Source organism: Micropterus dolomieu, linkage group LG16, assembly GCF_021292245.1.
Source record: "Micropterus dolomieu isolate WLL.071019.BEF.003 ecotype Adirondacks linkage group LG16, ASM2129224v1, whole genome shotgun sequence".
NCBI classification, from domain to species: domain Eukaryota; kingdom Metazoa; phylum Chordata; class Actinopteri; order Centrarchiformes; family Centrarchidae; genus Micropterus; species Micropterus dolomieu.
The window spans coordinates 6,335,524-6,353,677 of NC_060165.1; the positions used below are offsets into that span (position 1 = coordinate 6,335,524).

At 40.4% G+C, this 18,154-nt stretch overlaps 1 protein-coding gene across 2 annotated transcripts in view; it reads left to right on the forward strand.

Annotated features, from left to right (window-relative positions):
- The window catches only part of ano2b (anoctamin 2b), an 80,307-nt gene that overhangs the window by 25,266 nt on the left and 36,887 nt on the right, over nucleotides 1-18,154 (forward strand). For both annotated transcript variants that reach the window (XM_046072494.1, XM_046072495.1), the window contains 12 exons: nucleotides 1,542-1,634; nucleotides 2,007-2,155; nucleotides 2,932-2,986; nucleotides 3,068-3,119; nucleotides 5,618-5,673; nucleotides 6,323-6,370; nucleotides 7,082-7,146; nucleotides 7,948-8,082; nucleotides 9,440-9,600; nucleotides 10,440-10,522; nucleotides 11,084-11,170; nucleotides 12,416-12,499. In XM_046072494.1, coding sequence (XP_045928450.1) covers nucleotides 1,542-1,634; nucleotides 2,007-2,155; nucleotides 2,932-2,986; nucleotides 3,068-3,119; nucleotides 5,618-5,673; nucleotides 6,323-6,370; nucleotides 7,082-7,146; nucleotides 7,948-8,082; nucleotides 9,440-9,600; nucleotides 10,440-10,522; nucleotides 11,084-11,170; nucleotides 12,416-12,499 — 1,068 coding nt within the window. The remainder of the gene's footprint in view (nucleotides 1-1,541; nucleotides 1,635-2,006; nucleotides 2,156-2,931; nucleotides 2,987-3,067; nucleotides 3,120-5,617; nucleotides 5,674-6,322; nucleotides 6,371-7,081; nucleotides 7,147-7,947; nucleotides 8,083-9,439; nucleotides 9,601-10,439; nucleotides 10,523-11,083; nucleotides 11,171-12,415; nucleotides 12,500-18,154) is intronic.

Genomic DNA, 18,154 nt, shown 5'->3' on the forward strand with positions numbered 1-18,154 from the left:
CAAGGTAAAAAAAATGTAAACAAACCTACAAGTTACCTACAAACATTTGACTTATGAATATACATACGCGTATTTTGTGACAAACATATTTTATTAAAGTAGTGTTAAAGCTCAGGTGGCGTTACGCTCCACTGTATCCCTTTATAAGACAAAGGACAGCGTGGATTTTAAGCAAGGGAGAAGATAATGAAATTTAAGAGGAGCAAGAGTGACAGACAGTGAGTCAATCAATCACTCAGTGAAACAGTGTCTAGCGCGTAGCAGAAGGTACTGTAATATATGGAGGGGGCGGGGGGTGAAAGATCTCAGGAGACGAGAGAGGAGAATGGGAATCGTTTCAGGTTTCTATCATTTGCCATGCCACCTTTCTCTTCTCACCCCCCACAGCTGACGGGGGTCTGAGAAGGGTCAGGTTACCTGGCTGTCGCCCAAACCGCAAACCAGCTCCACAATGACTGCTGCATAGATTTTGGAGTACCAGTTTTCACTGATCCTCACGGTGAACATGTTATGGTTTTTGTTTCTGTTAAATTGTAGCTCCTAAGTCAACTGTCAAGTCAAGGCCAGAAGGGGTTTTGTCAATGCGCTGATGTTCAGAATTCAGTCACGTACCTTTTGATTCTGTTTGGAGCTGCCAATTATCACATTTTGCTAATGCATCTTAATACTAAATAATAAATACAGTGTGGGCACTTGCCCATGATTCATTAGCAGGACAAGCTACATGAGTCAGGATTGTATTTCACATACAGTAAATACATGATTTCCGTTTGGTGGAGAAGATGTTAAGAACAAAAAGCATCCAATGTGTCAGGAACAGGCTGCAACAACAAAACAACTCCAGGCTTTGCTTTAGGAACAGAGGCTTTATCTATCTTTTATAAATACCGGTAATGCTGCTGGCCAAAACTGGTTAGCCAAAGTGTTTCAGTGGGTCAGGCTGATGCCAGGGATTGGTTGTGTCTGGTTCAGATGTAAAGTGTAAGTTTGATTGTGCACTGCTATGCAGTCTGAAATATTGCAGCTCCAGAGGCCAGTTGTGAGGTCTGAAGACAAAAGCAGCTGAGAAGCAATTGTCTACAGTGAAGTGCACCACACACTGAGGTCTCTTCTGCTAATACTGAGTTTGTTGGCTATATTATATTGCAAAACACTGACAGATGGCCTGGTAAGCAGGTTTTCAGTTTCAGTTTCAGCCAAGCAAAATGTTTTGGGAAATAGTGTATTTCCCAAAACATAAAAGTTGAGGGTATAAAAAGTTAATTACTAGTAGAAAACATTCAACAAAGCTCAGACACTTTAAGGTGCATGTGCAAACAGAGTAGGGAAAAATGGGGTTAATCAAACCAATAATCCTTGTATCTTGTTGGGAGATCAATTTGAAGAAACAAGGATGATTTGCAGCTCTCCAGGATCTAGACATACTGTATAGCACTAACTTGTACCCACTGAATCTGACCACATGACTGAAGGTTCCTGTCTGCATTCAATTACACAAACATTATATCTTATCTTTACATAAAGTTTTGTTTGTTTTTCAGTTGAAGAGCCCGAGCTTCACTCGTCTCCATGCGCCCTGGCCGGTACTGTGTCGAGAGGCTGAATTTCTCAAGATTAAAGTCCCCACCAAGACGGTGAGCTCTCAGTACCAAGTTATGACTTTTTTAAGCAGTCAGTGGAAACAAACATTATGTTTCTGGGTCCATCTACAGTTGTTGTTATTTCTGAGGTCAAGATAGACAGCAAAGTAACAATGCAGTTACAGTAGAATTTGATAGGAAAAAAATGTTCCAGCATTCTAAAACATATTTGGTAAATGTAAGATTTTAGTGTTTGGTTAATCATCCTTATACTGATATTTATACTAATAATGTAGTCGGGTCTCATTTCTACAGGCCTGCTCAATCCTTGAAAAGTATAGTTTCTTCAGACCTTTAAGGCACTTTGAACATCTGTGTCCAACATGTGAAATAAGTTGACTAATTCTGTGTTGTGTGCTTCATCAGAGTTATGAACTTAAAGAGGAAAGTGGTTTCGGGTCCAGCGTGAGCTCATTCTGGAGGAAACTGAACCACCCTTTCCAGCCCAAAGTACATCAGGAGCAGGGGCGCACCAAATTTCTCTCACACTGCTTCTCTAGGGACAAACTCCACCAGTGAGACACACACCACACACTAACACTATGTAACTTTTGAAAGACCGGCACATTATTTCTCTTAAAAACATGTTAAAGCCTTACATGGTCTGGTAACAGTAGTTGATGTGGCTAATGTTGGCAAAGGTACGATATATATTGTTCTGTAACTGACAATTCATTTTGCTGACTTTAGGACTCTTTTCTCCTTGTGCTAATGATGCACTGCATTTCAGTGTTTAACATCATCATGCAGCCATCTTGTGGCCATGCAGCCGCTATTTAGCAAATGTTACAAAGGCTCATTTGAAAGAAAATAGAGATTTTTGAATGATTGCACTCTTGGTCAACATACTGTACATCTACCAAGTGATAAGAACAGAATTTCATGTCCCTGGTTTATTGTTGCAGTGATAGTAAGAAATCAGTATTATTTCAAAAAATTAGATCCAATAACATCTGAATGAAAAGATGTCTTATGATATGTGGCTTAGACTGGTTGTTTTGGACTTGGTTTTAAATAATATGAACAAAGTTTTATAGTATATCCCTTACCCTTTTAAGTTAAATCCTTAGATGCACTATGTCTAAGTATAAATCATCAGACCCAGTGATCTATTGGGCAGACGCATCACATTTTGGTGATCTGATCAATTAACAGGTTGAGTTGATAGACAGGAAGGTTCCATGTGATACACTATAATAATATATGGATTTAAAGATGGTCGCACAGAAAAAGCACACATTAGTATGCATAACGTTTTTTATTCATCGGTTGTGTTTTTGTTTTTTTTCAGGTATAACATCAAATGTAAAGACACATTCTTTGACAATGCCACAAGGGCCCGAATAGTGAGTATACATTCATAATCAAATTTGTTTTTGCCTCATGTGGTTTGTATGTCCAGTCTAATATTCTTACATCTTTGTTAGGTGTATGAGATCCTGAGACGGACGGTGTGTGTACGGACATGTCAAACCATAGGTGAGTATAAAAAACTCTTCATAGGTAAAACGATGTGTGCTTGTGTGTGTCTGGGAGGAGTTTCCCAAAAATATGCAGCCTTTTTCAGCCCTATGCATTCATGTTGACATGTACACTTTGACTTGGTCAGTGTTTAAGTGAATGACGTTAGGTGGACCCATTCTAACTCTAATATGCTTGCTGCTGGCGTAAGCATCTGACACATGGTCAATGATTTTTCCATTATGTTCCTAGTCAAAAATTGTGCACAAAATAATTGATTGCTTTAGCAATCAAAGCTGTTGGCAAGCAGCAGGAATTGTAGCAATACAATCTGAAATCCTCCTCCCGACCCCTTGAAGTATGATGGCCTGTAGCTGGCGTAGTTGGCAGCATTGTCTAATGTTGGCGGTAACATGGTAAAAAGCACAGAGGTCTGTAGAAGAATCTACAGAAGAGGTCATGAATCACAAAACTTGTAGTGGCTGTATTGTGACGCTGTTCACTGATTCATTCTCGTTCAAAATGCAGGTTAATATGAGGTCAGAGTATTTTGAAACTTGATTGGTTTGGGAGTTTTTGCTTTAAAATCATGCCTAGAAAATTTAAATCCCAGCAACATGTTCTGTAATAGTTGAGAAAGCCACAGAAAATGATCAAAAATTCGGCCCCCAGCACGTATACTGTGCTCAAGAACAAACCGTGTGTATTTTCCCATTTTAAGGTTGAGATCAAAAAGGCATAGCAGGTGGAGTGGAACACTTGTGTAACATCTTTGGCAAAGATGGCTGTCAGTTGCAGTTCAAGGTTGTGCTGAAACTCTCAAATACAATTGGACTGTGTTGGATGGACTACAGGTGAAGTGGGAGGTGATATTGATATGCCTGCTGGGAGTTCATTGGGGAGGTGAAGTGAAGTGGAGTGCAGTAGACGCAAACAATGATTGGATAATTGCATGAGATCAACATCTTTTTAACCCTAATTTGTTTGTTTGGGCGTTGTAGCAACAACCTGTTCCCACCAGGCTGCTCCTAGAAACTGGCTTCGCTCATTAACACCTCCTTCAACTGCAGTTGTCCACAGGGACAACTGGCAATTAAAATCCATGCTTACCTCAGCAGCGGTGTCAGTTGTTTATGACATTTGTAAGCAAAATTTTACAAAGTCTATTGAGATGGCAACAACAGCTACAAACGCCTCCAAATATCTAAGAAACACAAAAAAAGATAGTGTCAATAAGACTTGAAATAAAGGTCTACCGCTGTCTGTAAGAGACAAATAAACCCCTATGGGGATTTACGAAATGAACTGGAATACATTCAGCACACTATCTGTAGCTAACAGCTGCCTATGCATTTATGACACCCATCAGTCCCATATAGAATGTGAGCTGACACCCGTTTCATTTCCAGTGTCCACCGTATGTCTGTTTGGCTTCCTCATCATAGCAGAAGGTCTCAGCCAGCGGGTGCTGATGGAGCTGCAGGGGGAAAAGGGAGAGAAATTAGAGTTGCATCTCGTTAACCTCGATTTCCTCTTTCCTCTTGATTATTGGTGTATACATTTTGTCACAAACATACACTCACCCACGTACCCCCCCCCCCCCACACACAGCCCACTCCCTGTGTCTCTGTTGCCCTCCTCCATCTCCTCTACAAGTGGGTCATACTTCCTGGGTCAGGCTGAGATTGAAACAGGGGCCTCTGCGAGTTGTGGTTGTTTCTAGCTGGTTAAGTGGGTGTGTTGGTCATGAGTTTCACAGCTAATCACTAAATAGTTCCCAGTACCCTGATAATTAACTGATTAATTACTTTGATGACAGAGTCAGTTGTGTGTGCAGGTCATGTGGTGTGTCAGTGTCAGCCCTGACATTCACAGGTCAGGCCGTCACTTCCCTCATGACAATTTCCAAATACTAAAAGTTGCACTGCATACTGCAGATACAGCTAGTGTGCAAAGGAGACTGTTTAAAACATGGCAAATCTTAGCCCCCATGGCCAGTGTGAATACAGGGACAATTGCTATGTTCAGTTTTCATATAGAATGGATAAGGAAGTGGAACACAATTTATGACATTTAGAGTGTAATGGTTTTGACATTGGTATGGTGTGAAGAGGAATTTCATCTTCAGGAAACAATAAAATATCAAACCAACCGTGTGCAGCACTAGATTTAAGAGAGACAGACGGTGCTCTTTTTAATGGCTACCACTTTATTTCACGCCACATCTTGGAGCCATTTGGTGGATACTCACTCCTTAATACCAGTGACTCAACTATTACTTCACCAGCTGCTCAGATGCCTGGTTTAAAACTCCAATCTTCAGTCAAAGAAGTCCCGCCCTACTGAAGTTTTGAAGACAAATAAAGGTTAAACTATCAATACTTATCTCCAGTGGATACAGTACATGATTTACATAAAAGGGAATGATTTGGATGACAGAGCAGGAGGAAAGGAAAGCACCTCATTCAAACAATCCCTTGGGTTTTATGTCTCTGCTGTCTCTCTCTCTTTTCCAGGAATCAGCACATTGATAGCTAAAGGCGTGTATGATTCTGCCTTCCCGCTTCATGATGTAAGTGTGAGGTTTGGAATACCCACTAGACGTCCATTGGTTTCAATTAAATTCATTGTGATGTTCAACTTGCAGAGAATGGAAACTTGCTTGAAAAAGGAATCACAATCAATGCTTTGTTGGATCTCATTTTTTGTCGACCTTGTATCATATTTTTGTGACCCAAGAGCTAGCGGGTACAGGGGCATTTGTCCATGTAGCTGTGTGAATGAAAATGAAAGATAAGACCAAATTCAAATTTTCAGCAGCTGGCGCTAATATTCTCAAATGTTGAAGCTATCTAAAAGCATATTGAAAGCACGAAACAAGGTAAGTGACAAAATTGTTCTGAAAAGAGGTAAGGAAAGTAAACATGAGTTCCAATTAAGATGCTAAAACCAGTTTGGTACTTTTGGTTTTCAGAACATTTCTTATGACACTCTGTGCTGCCTGCTAGACAGATTTGAATGTTGAATGATTAGTTTTAAGTGTAGTTGGACAGTTTGTGTTTGATTATATTGAATGTATTTTTGCAGCTTATATGTGTGTGTTAATGTGTGTATTTCTAAATGTTTGAGTGAGTGAATGAATGATCCCCATTACAGATCTCTGTGTGTTTGCATGCCCTGGTGCCCTCATGCGGTTCACCCTCTCTCTTTTCTCTCCTTAGGGTGACTATAAGGTCATCGGACACCTTGAGGAGAGGAGTGACAGACAGGTAGGCCAACTCCTCTTTCATTTCTCTCTCCCTCTGTTCTCCCTTCTTCCATCTGCTTCCCTCCGTCCTCCTCTCTATTTGTCTGTCCCATGAAAAACTGCAAAAAGTGAGCTACTGTAGACTACCACTTCTCTAGGGCTTCAGAAAGTGACCTATGCTATCAAAAAGGGAAATTGTCTGTCATCTGAAAGTCTACTGTACAACACCTTTAAACTTGCAACAGCTGAAAAGCAAGAACAACTTTTCTAAACAACAGTTTCGTCTATGTAATTTCCATCTCATATCCTTTCTTCTTTGAGACTGTTCTTCCATCCCATCTGCCTAACACTGTCACAGATTGGAGTTTAAGTTCAGTCAATATTTCTCTGAGGCAGAGCTGTGCTCAAGGCAGAAAGACAACATTCATTGACTGACATGAATGACAAACAAACAAAGACCCTTTTTTTGGAGTCAGCAAACAACAGCAAGCAACAAACTCTGGTCAAAATATAAATGAAATATACAGATAGCAACTTCTCCATTCAATCATGTTCCTGGCATTTATGTTAAACCAATCAAACTGCAGTTCTATGGCTTCATCCACTGAGGTTTAACTTGACCGATCAGATGATTTCTGCCTCCAGATCAGCTCTGGTATTGAGGAGTGTTTGTTTCAAACATAGAACATGACAACATACGCCCATGCTGACTCTCTTTCCCGTCTGTTGTCAGCTCCTGCATGAAGAGTGGGCCAGATACTCAGCCTTCTACAAGTACCAGCCCATTGATCTGGTCAGGTAATGTGACCACAGCAGCAAACTGGGAGATATTTTTTCACGCTGCAGTGTTTTTGTTTCATGTAATTTGCAACTAAAGATTACTGTCATAGACATCTTACATATGATTAGCGAAAGACACACTAGGTTTCTGTAGTTCACTAACAGACTTGTTATTTGGCAGGATTTTATCTTTAAATTCAGCTCCACAAAAACACCACAATCTTAAATGACAATATTCACATGCCCGTATGGACTTTGAGACAGTTATTAGTCACTTTAATCATGCCTCTTATCCAATCTGGCCGGGAAGTGATCCCTTTCTTGCTCAACCTCATTGTGAGTGTGGCAAAATCCACAGTCCTTGCTTTGTGCGAAAATGAATCAATTTGAAATGTGAAGCTAATATGAGGCTTAAGCAGTCTGAGTTAGCCGTATACTGGGCATTACTGGGTAATGTCCCAGTGTTGTAGTCTTTTAAGAACGGAATTTCCTCTTTGGGATTTACTCTTTCCCTTTATAGCTTATTACGACCATTACCTTTCAGTGTATAATAGATTATTCTTTCATTGACTTAAAGTTGGTTGGTCTTTAAGGTTAGAGTTAATGTTTGGTGCAGTAGAGCTGCTACACAAACCTGAAAGAAAGTGCTTTGTAAATGCTCAGTGTAATGAATGAAAGCTCTAAATAAAACATCAACACAGGCCTTATTCTCTTTTAGCTTTGTATTTTTAAGCATTCTCACACATGTGTTGCATGCTGCTTAATTCTTCACAGTCTGCTCTGGCATGACCATGAACTCCTTGACCTCTAACCCCACAGAAAGTACTTCGGGGAGAAGATTGGCCTGTACTTTGCATGGCTCGGTGTTTACACTCAGCTGCTGATACCAGCCTCCATAGTGGGAATCACTGTGTTTGGGTACGGCGTGGCGACAGTGGATACCAATATACCCAGGTACCACAGCACATTCATGCATGCAAGAAAACTATTGTGAAGTCCCACACATTTCAGTTGAATTAAGGTACAAAAGATGAACAAAACCCATTGAAACTTGACATGTTTTGATGTCAGTTCACTGCAATCAAAATAATACTAGTGTGTAATAATAAAATACTAACATTTAAAGGATGCAGAAAATTAGGATTTCTCCTTACCACAGTTTAAATGTATGCACACATACCCGTACCCACACACTAGACAGGGATTGCCCAGATACCTGCTGTATCTGGCTTTAGTCAGGGGTGTGTGGGAGGAACACAGAAGGTACGGCTGGCAGTGTGAGTGTGTCATGAAGCAAAAGGTTGATAATTCCACCTACACTGACTATGAATAGGGTCAAAGCAGAGAAGCTTGTATTGTGATTTGGTGTTCCATTCATTTCTCATGGTTAAATGTAACAGACACGATGATCTCTGGGTCTTTTTACAGGGACAGAATCCACAGACCTCAAAGCAAAACTTTAGTTAATTATATGGTGCTTTTCCATTACCAGTACCTACTCAACTCGACTCGACTCGACTCGATTGTACTCGGTTTGGCCGTGCTCCGTTTTCCATTGCAGATAGTACCCAGAGATACCCCTCAATGTAGCTGGTTGTCATAGCAACGCCACACACAACTGCCGCGACGCAATTTTCAATGTGACACACACACCGGCGGTCCACACAGCTGTCTCTTTATTTAAGTTAAAATGTTTCAACATTCCTCAGAATGTAAAGACAGATAAGCGGTATGAAAACCTTCCAGCTGTAGCGGTCTGTGTGACAGCGGGAGCAGAGGGCTCTGCGAGCGGGCGGCTGGCCGGCTCAGGCTTCCCCCGCTGTCACTTCCCGAAAACTTTCAAGCGCATTTTTGTTCCGCCATCACTTTTCATAAAACTGTCAATATTCAAAATCTACACAGCTGATTTCTCACCTGTGATGAAATTACATACGAAAACTGTAAAATATAAAACTTTGTGTTGCTGGCCTCCATCTGGCACATGCAATGATGATGCAGTGAATAGTGATGATTCTCTCTGACCAATCAGTAGTCTGCTGTGTCGTCACATTTTAGTATCGCCTCAGCTCGCTTGGAACCTCGACGGAGGTGATATGAAAAAAGTGCCTGTTAGCAGGTACAGGTACAACTTTTCCACAATGGAAAAATAATCAAAGTCGAGTCGAGCCGAGTCGAGCTGGTACTGTGCAGTGGAAAAGGGGCTTTAGTGGCTTGCATTTAATACTTCAACTTCACTTCTAAAATGTCATTGCATTAATGTTGTTAGATATAGGTGCTCTGTGTCTTAAGTCTTGATAATCTTCCCCCTCAGTCAGGAGATGTGTGACGAGAGTCTCAATTTCACCATGTGTCCTCTCTGTGACGGAGCCTGTGACTTCTGGCATCTCAGCTCCGCCTGTGGCACCGCCAGAGCTTCACACCTCTTCGACAACCCCGCCACCGTCTTCTTTGCCGTCTTCATGTCTCTGTGGGGTGAGGTTACGTGCGTGTGAGAGTTCATATGTGTGTGTGTTTGTGTGTGTGTGTGTGAGCAGGTGGGCTGAACATGAAGCTGCTCATTCATATCTTATGAACCCCTTCACCTCAAGAGCAAGCCTTGCTGAGAGCAACATGCTAAAATTTAAAAAGGTTAACAAATGCAGAAAAGCAGAGGAAAAAAAGAAAGCTGATGAATTCAAACATTGGATTTGCAGCACAAACACTCAGTTGTCTAAATGTTAATTGTGTTTTCATATACTCTGATGCATAATCAGCTTATTTGCATTTTGTGTCATTATTACCCAAAGCATGTGATGCCACAAGAGGATCTTTTTTTCCTGTAAATTGGCTCTTACAGCAGGATATAGAAAACAGCTTTTGAATTTGTGTAGACAAAAAGAAATCCTCCTGAAAATCAGTTTAAACTATTTTGATGTGGGCATTTTTGTGGGCATTTTTAACCCTTGAAACAGCAGTGTGATTAAAAAATGTTTTACTTTTATTTTGAGGTTTACTTACCAGCTTTTTCCTGGGCTTTCAACCAGAGATGCCCAGTTACTAGCTTTTTTCGACTATGAGGTGCAGTTGGAAGCTCTATGAGAGCTGGTAACTTCATGGTGCAGTTTTATACAACTTTGAGTAAATAATGTTGTTGGGCAGTGGAAATATGAAAATTCTGCTCTGGATGTCCAATACTAGCCTGTTCATGTGCTGAAATTATTCATTTTGATCAGCAGGCAGATCAGTGATCACCTGATCAATGCCAAACCATAAAAAAAAAAATGCATCAACCAGATCGCAACATTATTTGACTTTCTTGTGTGTTTGTGTAGCGGTGCTGTTCCTGGAGCAGTGGAAACGTCGTCAGATCAGTTTGAGCTTCAGTTGGGATCTGACAGGCATTGAGGAAGACGAGGTATATGCAGTATACATGTACACACACAGACACACACACACACACGAATACTCACACACTAATAAAAATGTACACACTTGAACTTTGGAAACCTCCATATATAAGTTTTTTATAGTGACAATGTTTGTGAGCCTTCGGTACCAACATTTTGCCAAAGTCTATTGAGATGATTTATTCCTATGTTACAATATCAGCGTTTGGCAACTACAATATGTTTAAGGTAACTGGTAATATTCAAGGCAACTAAAATGTTTGCTGGAGGGTAAGGAATGATTGTCGTCATGGCTTTGAGCTGAAAGCCAGACATGCTGTACTCTTTCCCTCTGACCACATAAAGGACAAACCACTTCCTGCATTTGCACTGAACACTGGCATTAAACATTAAAGATCCTTCCAATATGAACTGGTTTAAAATGTACATAATGCAACATGCACGTGCACAGCACAGTCATACGCACATGTACATAGAGAAAACACACAGACACACCCGAGCATCACTCACACATACAAGCATGTAAATGCTAAACACACATTTGACTCTTTCCCCTATTTTTCCCTCAGGAACATCCCAGGCCAAAATACGAGACCATCCTCCTTCAGAAGAGACAGAGGAAGCAGAAATCTAAGAAGAAGAAGAAAAAGAATGAGGTAGGGAAGATTAGATTTACAGTAAGTGCTTAGGACCACGTTTCCCATAAAGCCTGTTTACCTAATTCACGAGTGCGTGTTTGCGTAATACAATATGAAGACCTATGAATTCCATTCTCTTAGCTGGACCTGACTCTCACCCATACTAGTGGAAAGGTATAATACAGTAAAACTCAATTATTTCATAACATGTACCACATACGGCACATTTTGAAATATACATAACATCAGGTTTGAAAATGCACACTATATTTTCCCATCATGGCATCATACAATCTGTGGGGAAAGACCAGTGTGATCACTTGGCTGTTCCACCTGGCTCAGTCTTCCCTTTGGAATCAGATGCTTTGTGAATTTCCAGATGGATCCTGATAGTTTGGTCTCCAAAGTGTGCAGCAGACATTAGAGTGATAATCTAATGATTGGGAACGATCTAGATTCCCTCTGTAAATTGGGTCAATCACATTGAGTCCTGTTGGCCCACATACACTTTGCTGCGGTGACAGATGGCTTCTTGCCACAGACAGAGTGAGGCAGGAACAAATGCACATGATGCAGGACCACTGACACACCATTGCAAAACCTGATCTGAGCATTAAAGCAAGAATCCTGAAGGATCCGATTGACGTTTCTTTTGTTGTAATGAAAGTGTGAACATACGCCATCTGCTGGTTGTGTGTCAAGAAAAAGAAACAGTTGCCCAACAAATGAAATGGTTGATACAATATACCGTGGTCACTGAGTATTCTCTATTCTGACTGGCTTTGCGTTAGGGGGTTCTTTGCCTTGATGTTATCAATTACAGTTGTGGAAGTCATAAATAATAAATACGAATAAAAGAAATAAGAATCAGAGTGTGACTGTGGCGTGGTCTACACAAAGACATATCTATATCTAGAATATATATTTATAACCAGATACCCTGGCCTTTTACGTTTTTTACCCTCTCTATTATGGCTGCAATACAGTGATAAACTAATTAGTTAGTTTATAGTTTATAGATGCTAATGGCTTAGTTGCTGACATTAGTGATTATGAATACAATAATATTATTGACTATATTATAATAAACAAGATTCAGACAGGAGGGTCTGTACAGTGGACAGGAAATGGCATAATGATGATTGTTCATATGTTTTTGTATGATTATGTACGATTGTGGTTTGTGTGTGTGTGTGTGTGTGTGTGTGTGTGTGTGTGTGTGTGTGTGTGTATGTGTGTGTAACCTGTCCCTCTGTCTTGCAGCCAGAGAAGCAGGAGGACGGGACAGTGACAGGGAAGGACAGATGGAGACAAAAATTACTGTCTGCTATGGCTGCAGGAATACCGGTAAACCTCTCCTCCCCTTGCCTTCCTCCTCATCTCGCCTTCCTTTTCCTCTTTTGCTTCCTCTTCCTCCTCTCCTTCCCATTTTTTCCTCCCCTGTACTCTCCTCACTTCCGTCTCCTTTCACCTTCCTTTTCATCTTTCACTTCCTTTTCCTCCTCTCCTTCCCCTTTTTTCCCTCTCCTATCCTCTTTTTTCCTTTCCTGCAGGCTGCTGCCTATCTGTTCTTCTCTTCCTGTCCCATCCTCTGGCTGCTACAGTCTCAACTCTGCAGGTATTTGCTTGTGCATCTTTCTGTGCATCTGATGGTCACAACTACTAACTGAGCTTTAATAATCTTGTCAAATCTCTTTGTGTGGGACTAAAACATGACAGAACAGTTTTTTCCAGCTTCCATTGCCTAGTTAAAGTTCACTGAAAGATTGCCTTGCATATCACTACCAACATTCCTGTCCTACGCGAGCTTGTGTGAACTTCTCTCTTCCACTAATGAGATGAAAATGACATCCATATTTTGATTCTTAAATTGAGTTTTGTCGGCCTTTCACCACCAATGTTTGTTAGGGCAAGTGACAATGGATATCAAATTTCTGGAATGACTATTTCATGCAATTTTTCTATGTTAACTCAAGTTATTGGTAGGCCGCTGAAAGTTGTTTGTATACAGTACATACTGATGGAGCAGAACATAATCGGTATATGTGTCACCAGTGAGGGAACAGAATGTATCTGTGTTTTTAGACAAATACAGTTGTTATGAACAAAAACAGGGGCAGTGTGTCTGGAAACCTCCAGCCAGCCTTTTGTTCCAAAATCCAGAAATTTTACCATTGTAAAGTCAAGTAACCATTTAGTCACTGAGCTTTTTTAAGCCTGCTTGTAGTTAATGACACGTTTAAGAAGGACTAGATGGACAGACCAGAAGACAGACAGCTGATGCTAATGAGAGATTATCGGCCTCTGTGGTTCCTGTTTCAGGATAATGTGTTAGTGTGTGTGGGAGAAACATTCACACAAACAAAAACACATACACTTGTCTTAAACACACTGCTAAAGACTGACAGAGTGCCGGCATTAACTGATTTTTTGTTCTCAGCCATAGAGGAACATTGTTGTACTAAAACTATTAAAAACACACCATTGAGCCACACTGTTGCACTGAGTGACATGATCCTTCATTACCACGAACACACAGTGTAATTCTATTTTGAGCCTTTAAATACCTACTAGTAACCAAATACGTATTAATCTGTTGGCTAAAAATTACAGTGCCCAGCTGTTTTTAGGAGGTTACTGAGCTTTTCAAAAAATTTTAATATATATTTGGGACCTGCTGTTAACAATTTCAGGAAATTACACAGCAGGCATTTTGACAAAACCTGCCAAAAACACAGGCGCTATTGATAACATTAGTAATAGTTTACTGTGGTTGCTGGCTCACTTATATGATTTAGTGGAACACCTAAATGGCACAGAGTTGTCATTAATTAATGTTATTAGTTATATCTGTGCATTTCCTGCAATGGAAGTTCTATATTTCTGCTGTGAAAAATATTTTGAATGCTGTAACTATATTTCTGCACCTGCTAGGCAACATTGTTTCTCAACTTTCAAACCAATTCTTTGGCAACAACTGTCAAACCAATTTTCTGTAGAACTAAATTCCAAAAAGACATCAAAAGAGACAAGGAGAAAAAGACAATGAGAAAGACATACAAATAAACAGAGAGAGACTTGGAGAAGTAGGGAGATGGAGAGAAACAGAGGGAGGGCGGCTGAGTGGGAGTGAGGTATGCTGGGCAGGAAGCCAGGGGTAAGATTAGTGAACGTCACTATGGCGACACAAATCTCTCTCTCTCTCTCTCTCTCTCTCTCTCTCTCTTTCTCTCTCTCTCTCACTCACTCACTCGCTCGCTCGCTCGCTCACTCACTCACTCACTCACTTACACACGAACCATTTGATTTCTTACCTGGGGCACTGAAATGTGCTGTAAGATCAAATCTAGAAATATATTTTCAAAACACTACTGCAGTGGTTATTTGTCTTTAGTTGTTATTTGTTTCTAAGACATTCTACAGTCAATGTACCGAACACAGCTAATGTATAGTGATATAATAGACTTGTCTATATTTATCATGAGTACTCAATGTACAAAACATATTGCATTCATTTGGCAATTTGGAACTTTGAACATGTGATCAAATGATGTGGATGTAGTTCTTTTTACTTTTTTGTTAACTTCTCATTTAAGCCATGAAGCCATGTCTGTTCCTCAGTGACGGACAGTTCTCTGTCAAGAGATGTCATATTTGTGTATTTGTTCTCTCAAATAATATATTTATCTAACAGTTAAAGACAGCAGAAAACATATGAGCAGATCTTGTACATTGTCACGGCAGCAGCTTACAGTATGTAAGAATGAACGTCACTCAATGACTATGTGAAGTTTCCATATGGTTATTCACCCAGAGATTTAGCAACTATACAACCAAGAGCTTTATTTGCTTACATTTCTGAAATGGCTGATTATTATTCAACAATCATTCAGTCAAGATCATAACAGCAATAAACCACATGAGAGCTCAAAAGTCTATGCTGATATGAATTTTAATTATAAACAGTGAAGCATTTGTGTGTATTTGTGTGTGTTGGTATTTTTGGAATCATACTGGCATGTATTCAGCTGGATCCAAAATCACTCCCTAATTGACTACTCCCTATGTAATAGATATTCAGAAGTTTATAGTGTTGATTAAGAAACAACAAAAAGGTCAACAGGCTTTCGTGGTGTTGTGACAGGCAATAATCCAATAAACAGAAATCCAAAATAAATCCAACAAAAACATATCCAAAATAAATCCAACAACGATCCAGACAAAAATCAAAACCAAGTATGCAGTCTGTACACCAAGCAGCCAAATCCAAGAGACAAAGCTAATAACAAAGTCCATAAATCCAAAAAGAAGTCATGGAACACTCGAATGAAACACTGGGGACCGTGACTCTTGGCAAGATACAAAGACGAAATCCAACACTAAACTATGGGAAGACACAGGGTTCAATACAAAAGAGGGAGGTGATTTACAATACACTAGCAAAACCAAACAGGGAGGAGCAAACAATCATGCCAGTAGGAGAACCAAAAGTGCAGGAATTGAAGTGAACACAAACACAAGAGGAAGGACGCAGAAAAACAGATGTAGTTTAAGTAGCCATCGAGTGACTCCACGCAGAGCTTTACTTTAACTGGAAAATGAGAATGAGGAGGGTAGCTCCCTCTGCTGAAGCTATAACTATACTAGAACTCAAGGTATCAGTAGTGGCTAACTCTTATGCTCAGCCACCATAAAGCTGAAATCAAGCGTCTCTCAACTCAACTTTCCAAACTCTGAGGGAGTGCTTAATTTTGGAAAGTTAGTCTTAGAACCCAAACTTAAGGATCACAGGGGTCAAGGAGGGGAAAGAACATGGCCAAATCACTCTGGACTTTGTAGCTAACATGCTAATGGAGGTGCTTGGGCTACAGGATAACCGAGGATTGACAGAGCTCACCGTGTACTACGCACTCTCAGCATCTGATCTCGGTATACATCACGACCATGCCCTGGAGGAGATATTATGCAAGGTTACAGCCGCAAGCCAACTCATGTTCCAGGGAGGTTTTCTGGGCCTGCCATCTGCAGTGGTCAAGCAAAGAGCCCCCCTAGGCAAGACAGCTTCTACACTGCAAACCAGGTGTCAGATGTGAGTTGTTGTACAAGGAGACTCTGCTCATCAGGCTCAGAAGCAGTATTTAGTGACCCCAATGACGCCTGCAGTTCATTCAGCGCAAGTTTGGGCACATTTCAAAAGAATGAGAATAAAACAATAAAGGAAGGTATTTAAAGTTGAATAATTTGAAGTATATGACTGTAAAATGAAACAACCTTACGGCTGCTAATGATCTGACAGTGCACGTTAGGTACAGCTGCCTCTATGACAACAATGAAACACAGGCTCATATAGCTTCCATCATGTTTCAACATAAAACCAATTAACAAGGCTTAGTTACTAACTTCCACTCACTAGCTGAGCTACACATGAACAATGACATTGATTGGATATCTTCCACCTGGATGGAGCTACCCTCCAAGAAGTGAGAAAGAAACAGAAACTGCAAATGCGTCAGGGATTTTCTTTTTTTTGTGACAACAAAAGGAACAGGGAAATATGGTAAAACAAGAAATAGTAATGGATTCACCTATTTGTAAAAGTAACTAAATAACTGATAATTTGAATTTACAAAACTAATGTGTTACGTTACTCGTTACACAAAAAAGTAATCGGAGTACTCTAACGCGTTACATTATACCACTTAAACTGAATCTGAATCCTGTCTAAAAGTCCATTTCCAGCACTAAAAAGATGAGAGCTTTCTTATATGGAAACTATGAAGCCTGAACTCTCCCTCTACAGAAAGCAATAAAACATGCATCGGACAAAGAACTGGGCGATATTTGGAGACATCTGGGATGACAGTCTACAAAATCTACACACTTGTTCTATAAATTTCAGACAATGCATAATTTAATTGAAGATGCTGCACTGGCTGCATTATTGAAAAAGTGTAGCATTTTTCCTGAAGTATCACTACAGTATAATAAGTGCAATTATTTTAAGGGCACCTTTATGCACAGCTTGGCTTGCTGTCCAGCTTACCAAATATTGCCTGTGAAGATTCACAGTCATCCAGGTCATAGTTATCCAAGGACAAAAGGACATTTATTTTCTGATAATATTGGGATATATGTATATATGTCAAGGAGTGACAGCCTGGCTACCCTTCCTGACTACATACTGTAACTCTCCCCACCAAACCCCACATGGACCAGAAGCCGAAAGCTGCTTGAGTTGTTGCATTTCCCATTCCCCATTATTTCTAAGTATAGTTTTACATACAGTGTTTAATCTGGGCAAACCATATTATTAACCACTCAAAACATTGCCAGTAGATGTGAATGTGAGTAAGATGTGTTGTCTGCATGTGTTAGTTGTGTGACAGACTGATGACCTGTCTGTGGTGTACCCTGCCTTTCACCTACTGTGAGCTGGATCAGGGATGAGCTTCAGCCTGCCTCGTCCTTGGAAAGAATAAGTGGGTACAGATGATAGATGGATGGATGATACCACTAATTTGATGTGCGTGTATAGATAATATCTTGGTCAGTGATCTTGCAACTACAGTATCCGCTGAGGGTGAAGGTTTGCACGTAGGTTTGTATGCAGTGTTGCTTGTCTGTAGCTTTATTTATTTAGGTAATTTGATCAGCAAGTCATAATCTTCAAAAGCAGGTATACTGTAGGACAACCAGGGTTTGGGCACAAGGATAAAAAGATTGAGAGAGGGAGGAGGGTGAACAGAGGGAGCAAGCGAAAGAGAAATAAAGATTGGGAGTGAGTCTCTATCACGAGATGATGGCTTTGTTGGGCTTTCCTCAACGGAGGTTACAAGCTAAATATAACACCTGACCCATTTACTACTGCCCCTCTCTTCGATGGCTGTCCCCTCCGACCATCACACACACACACACACACACACACACTCAAACTCCCACTGTGAAGGTCTTTTTGTCCTTCAATAAGTCAATTGCTCAGGTTCGTCAGCTTATGTAGCTGCG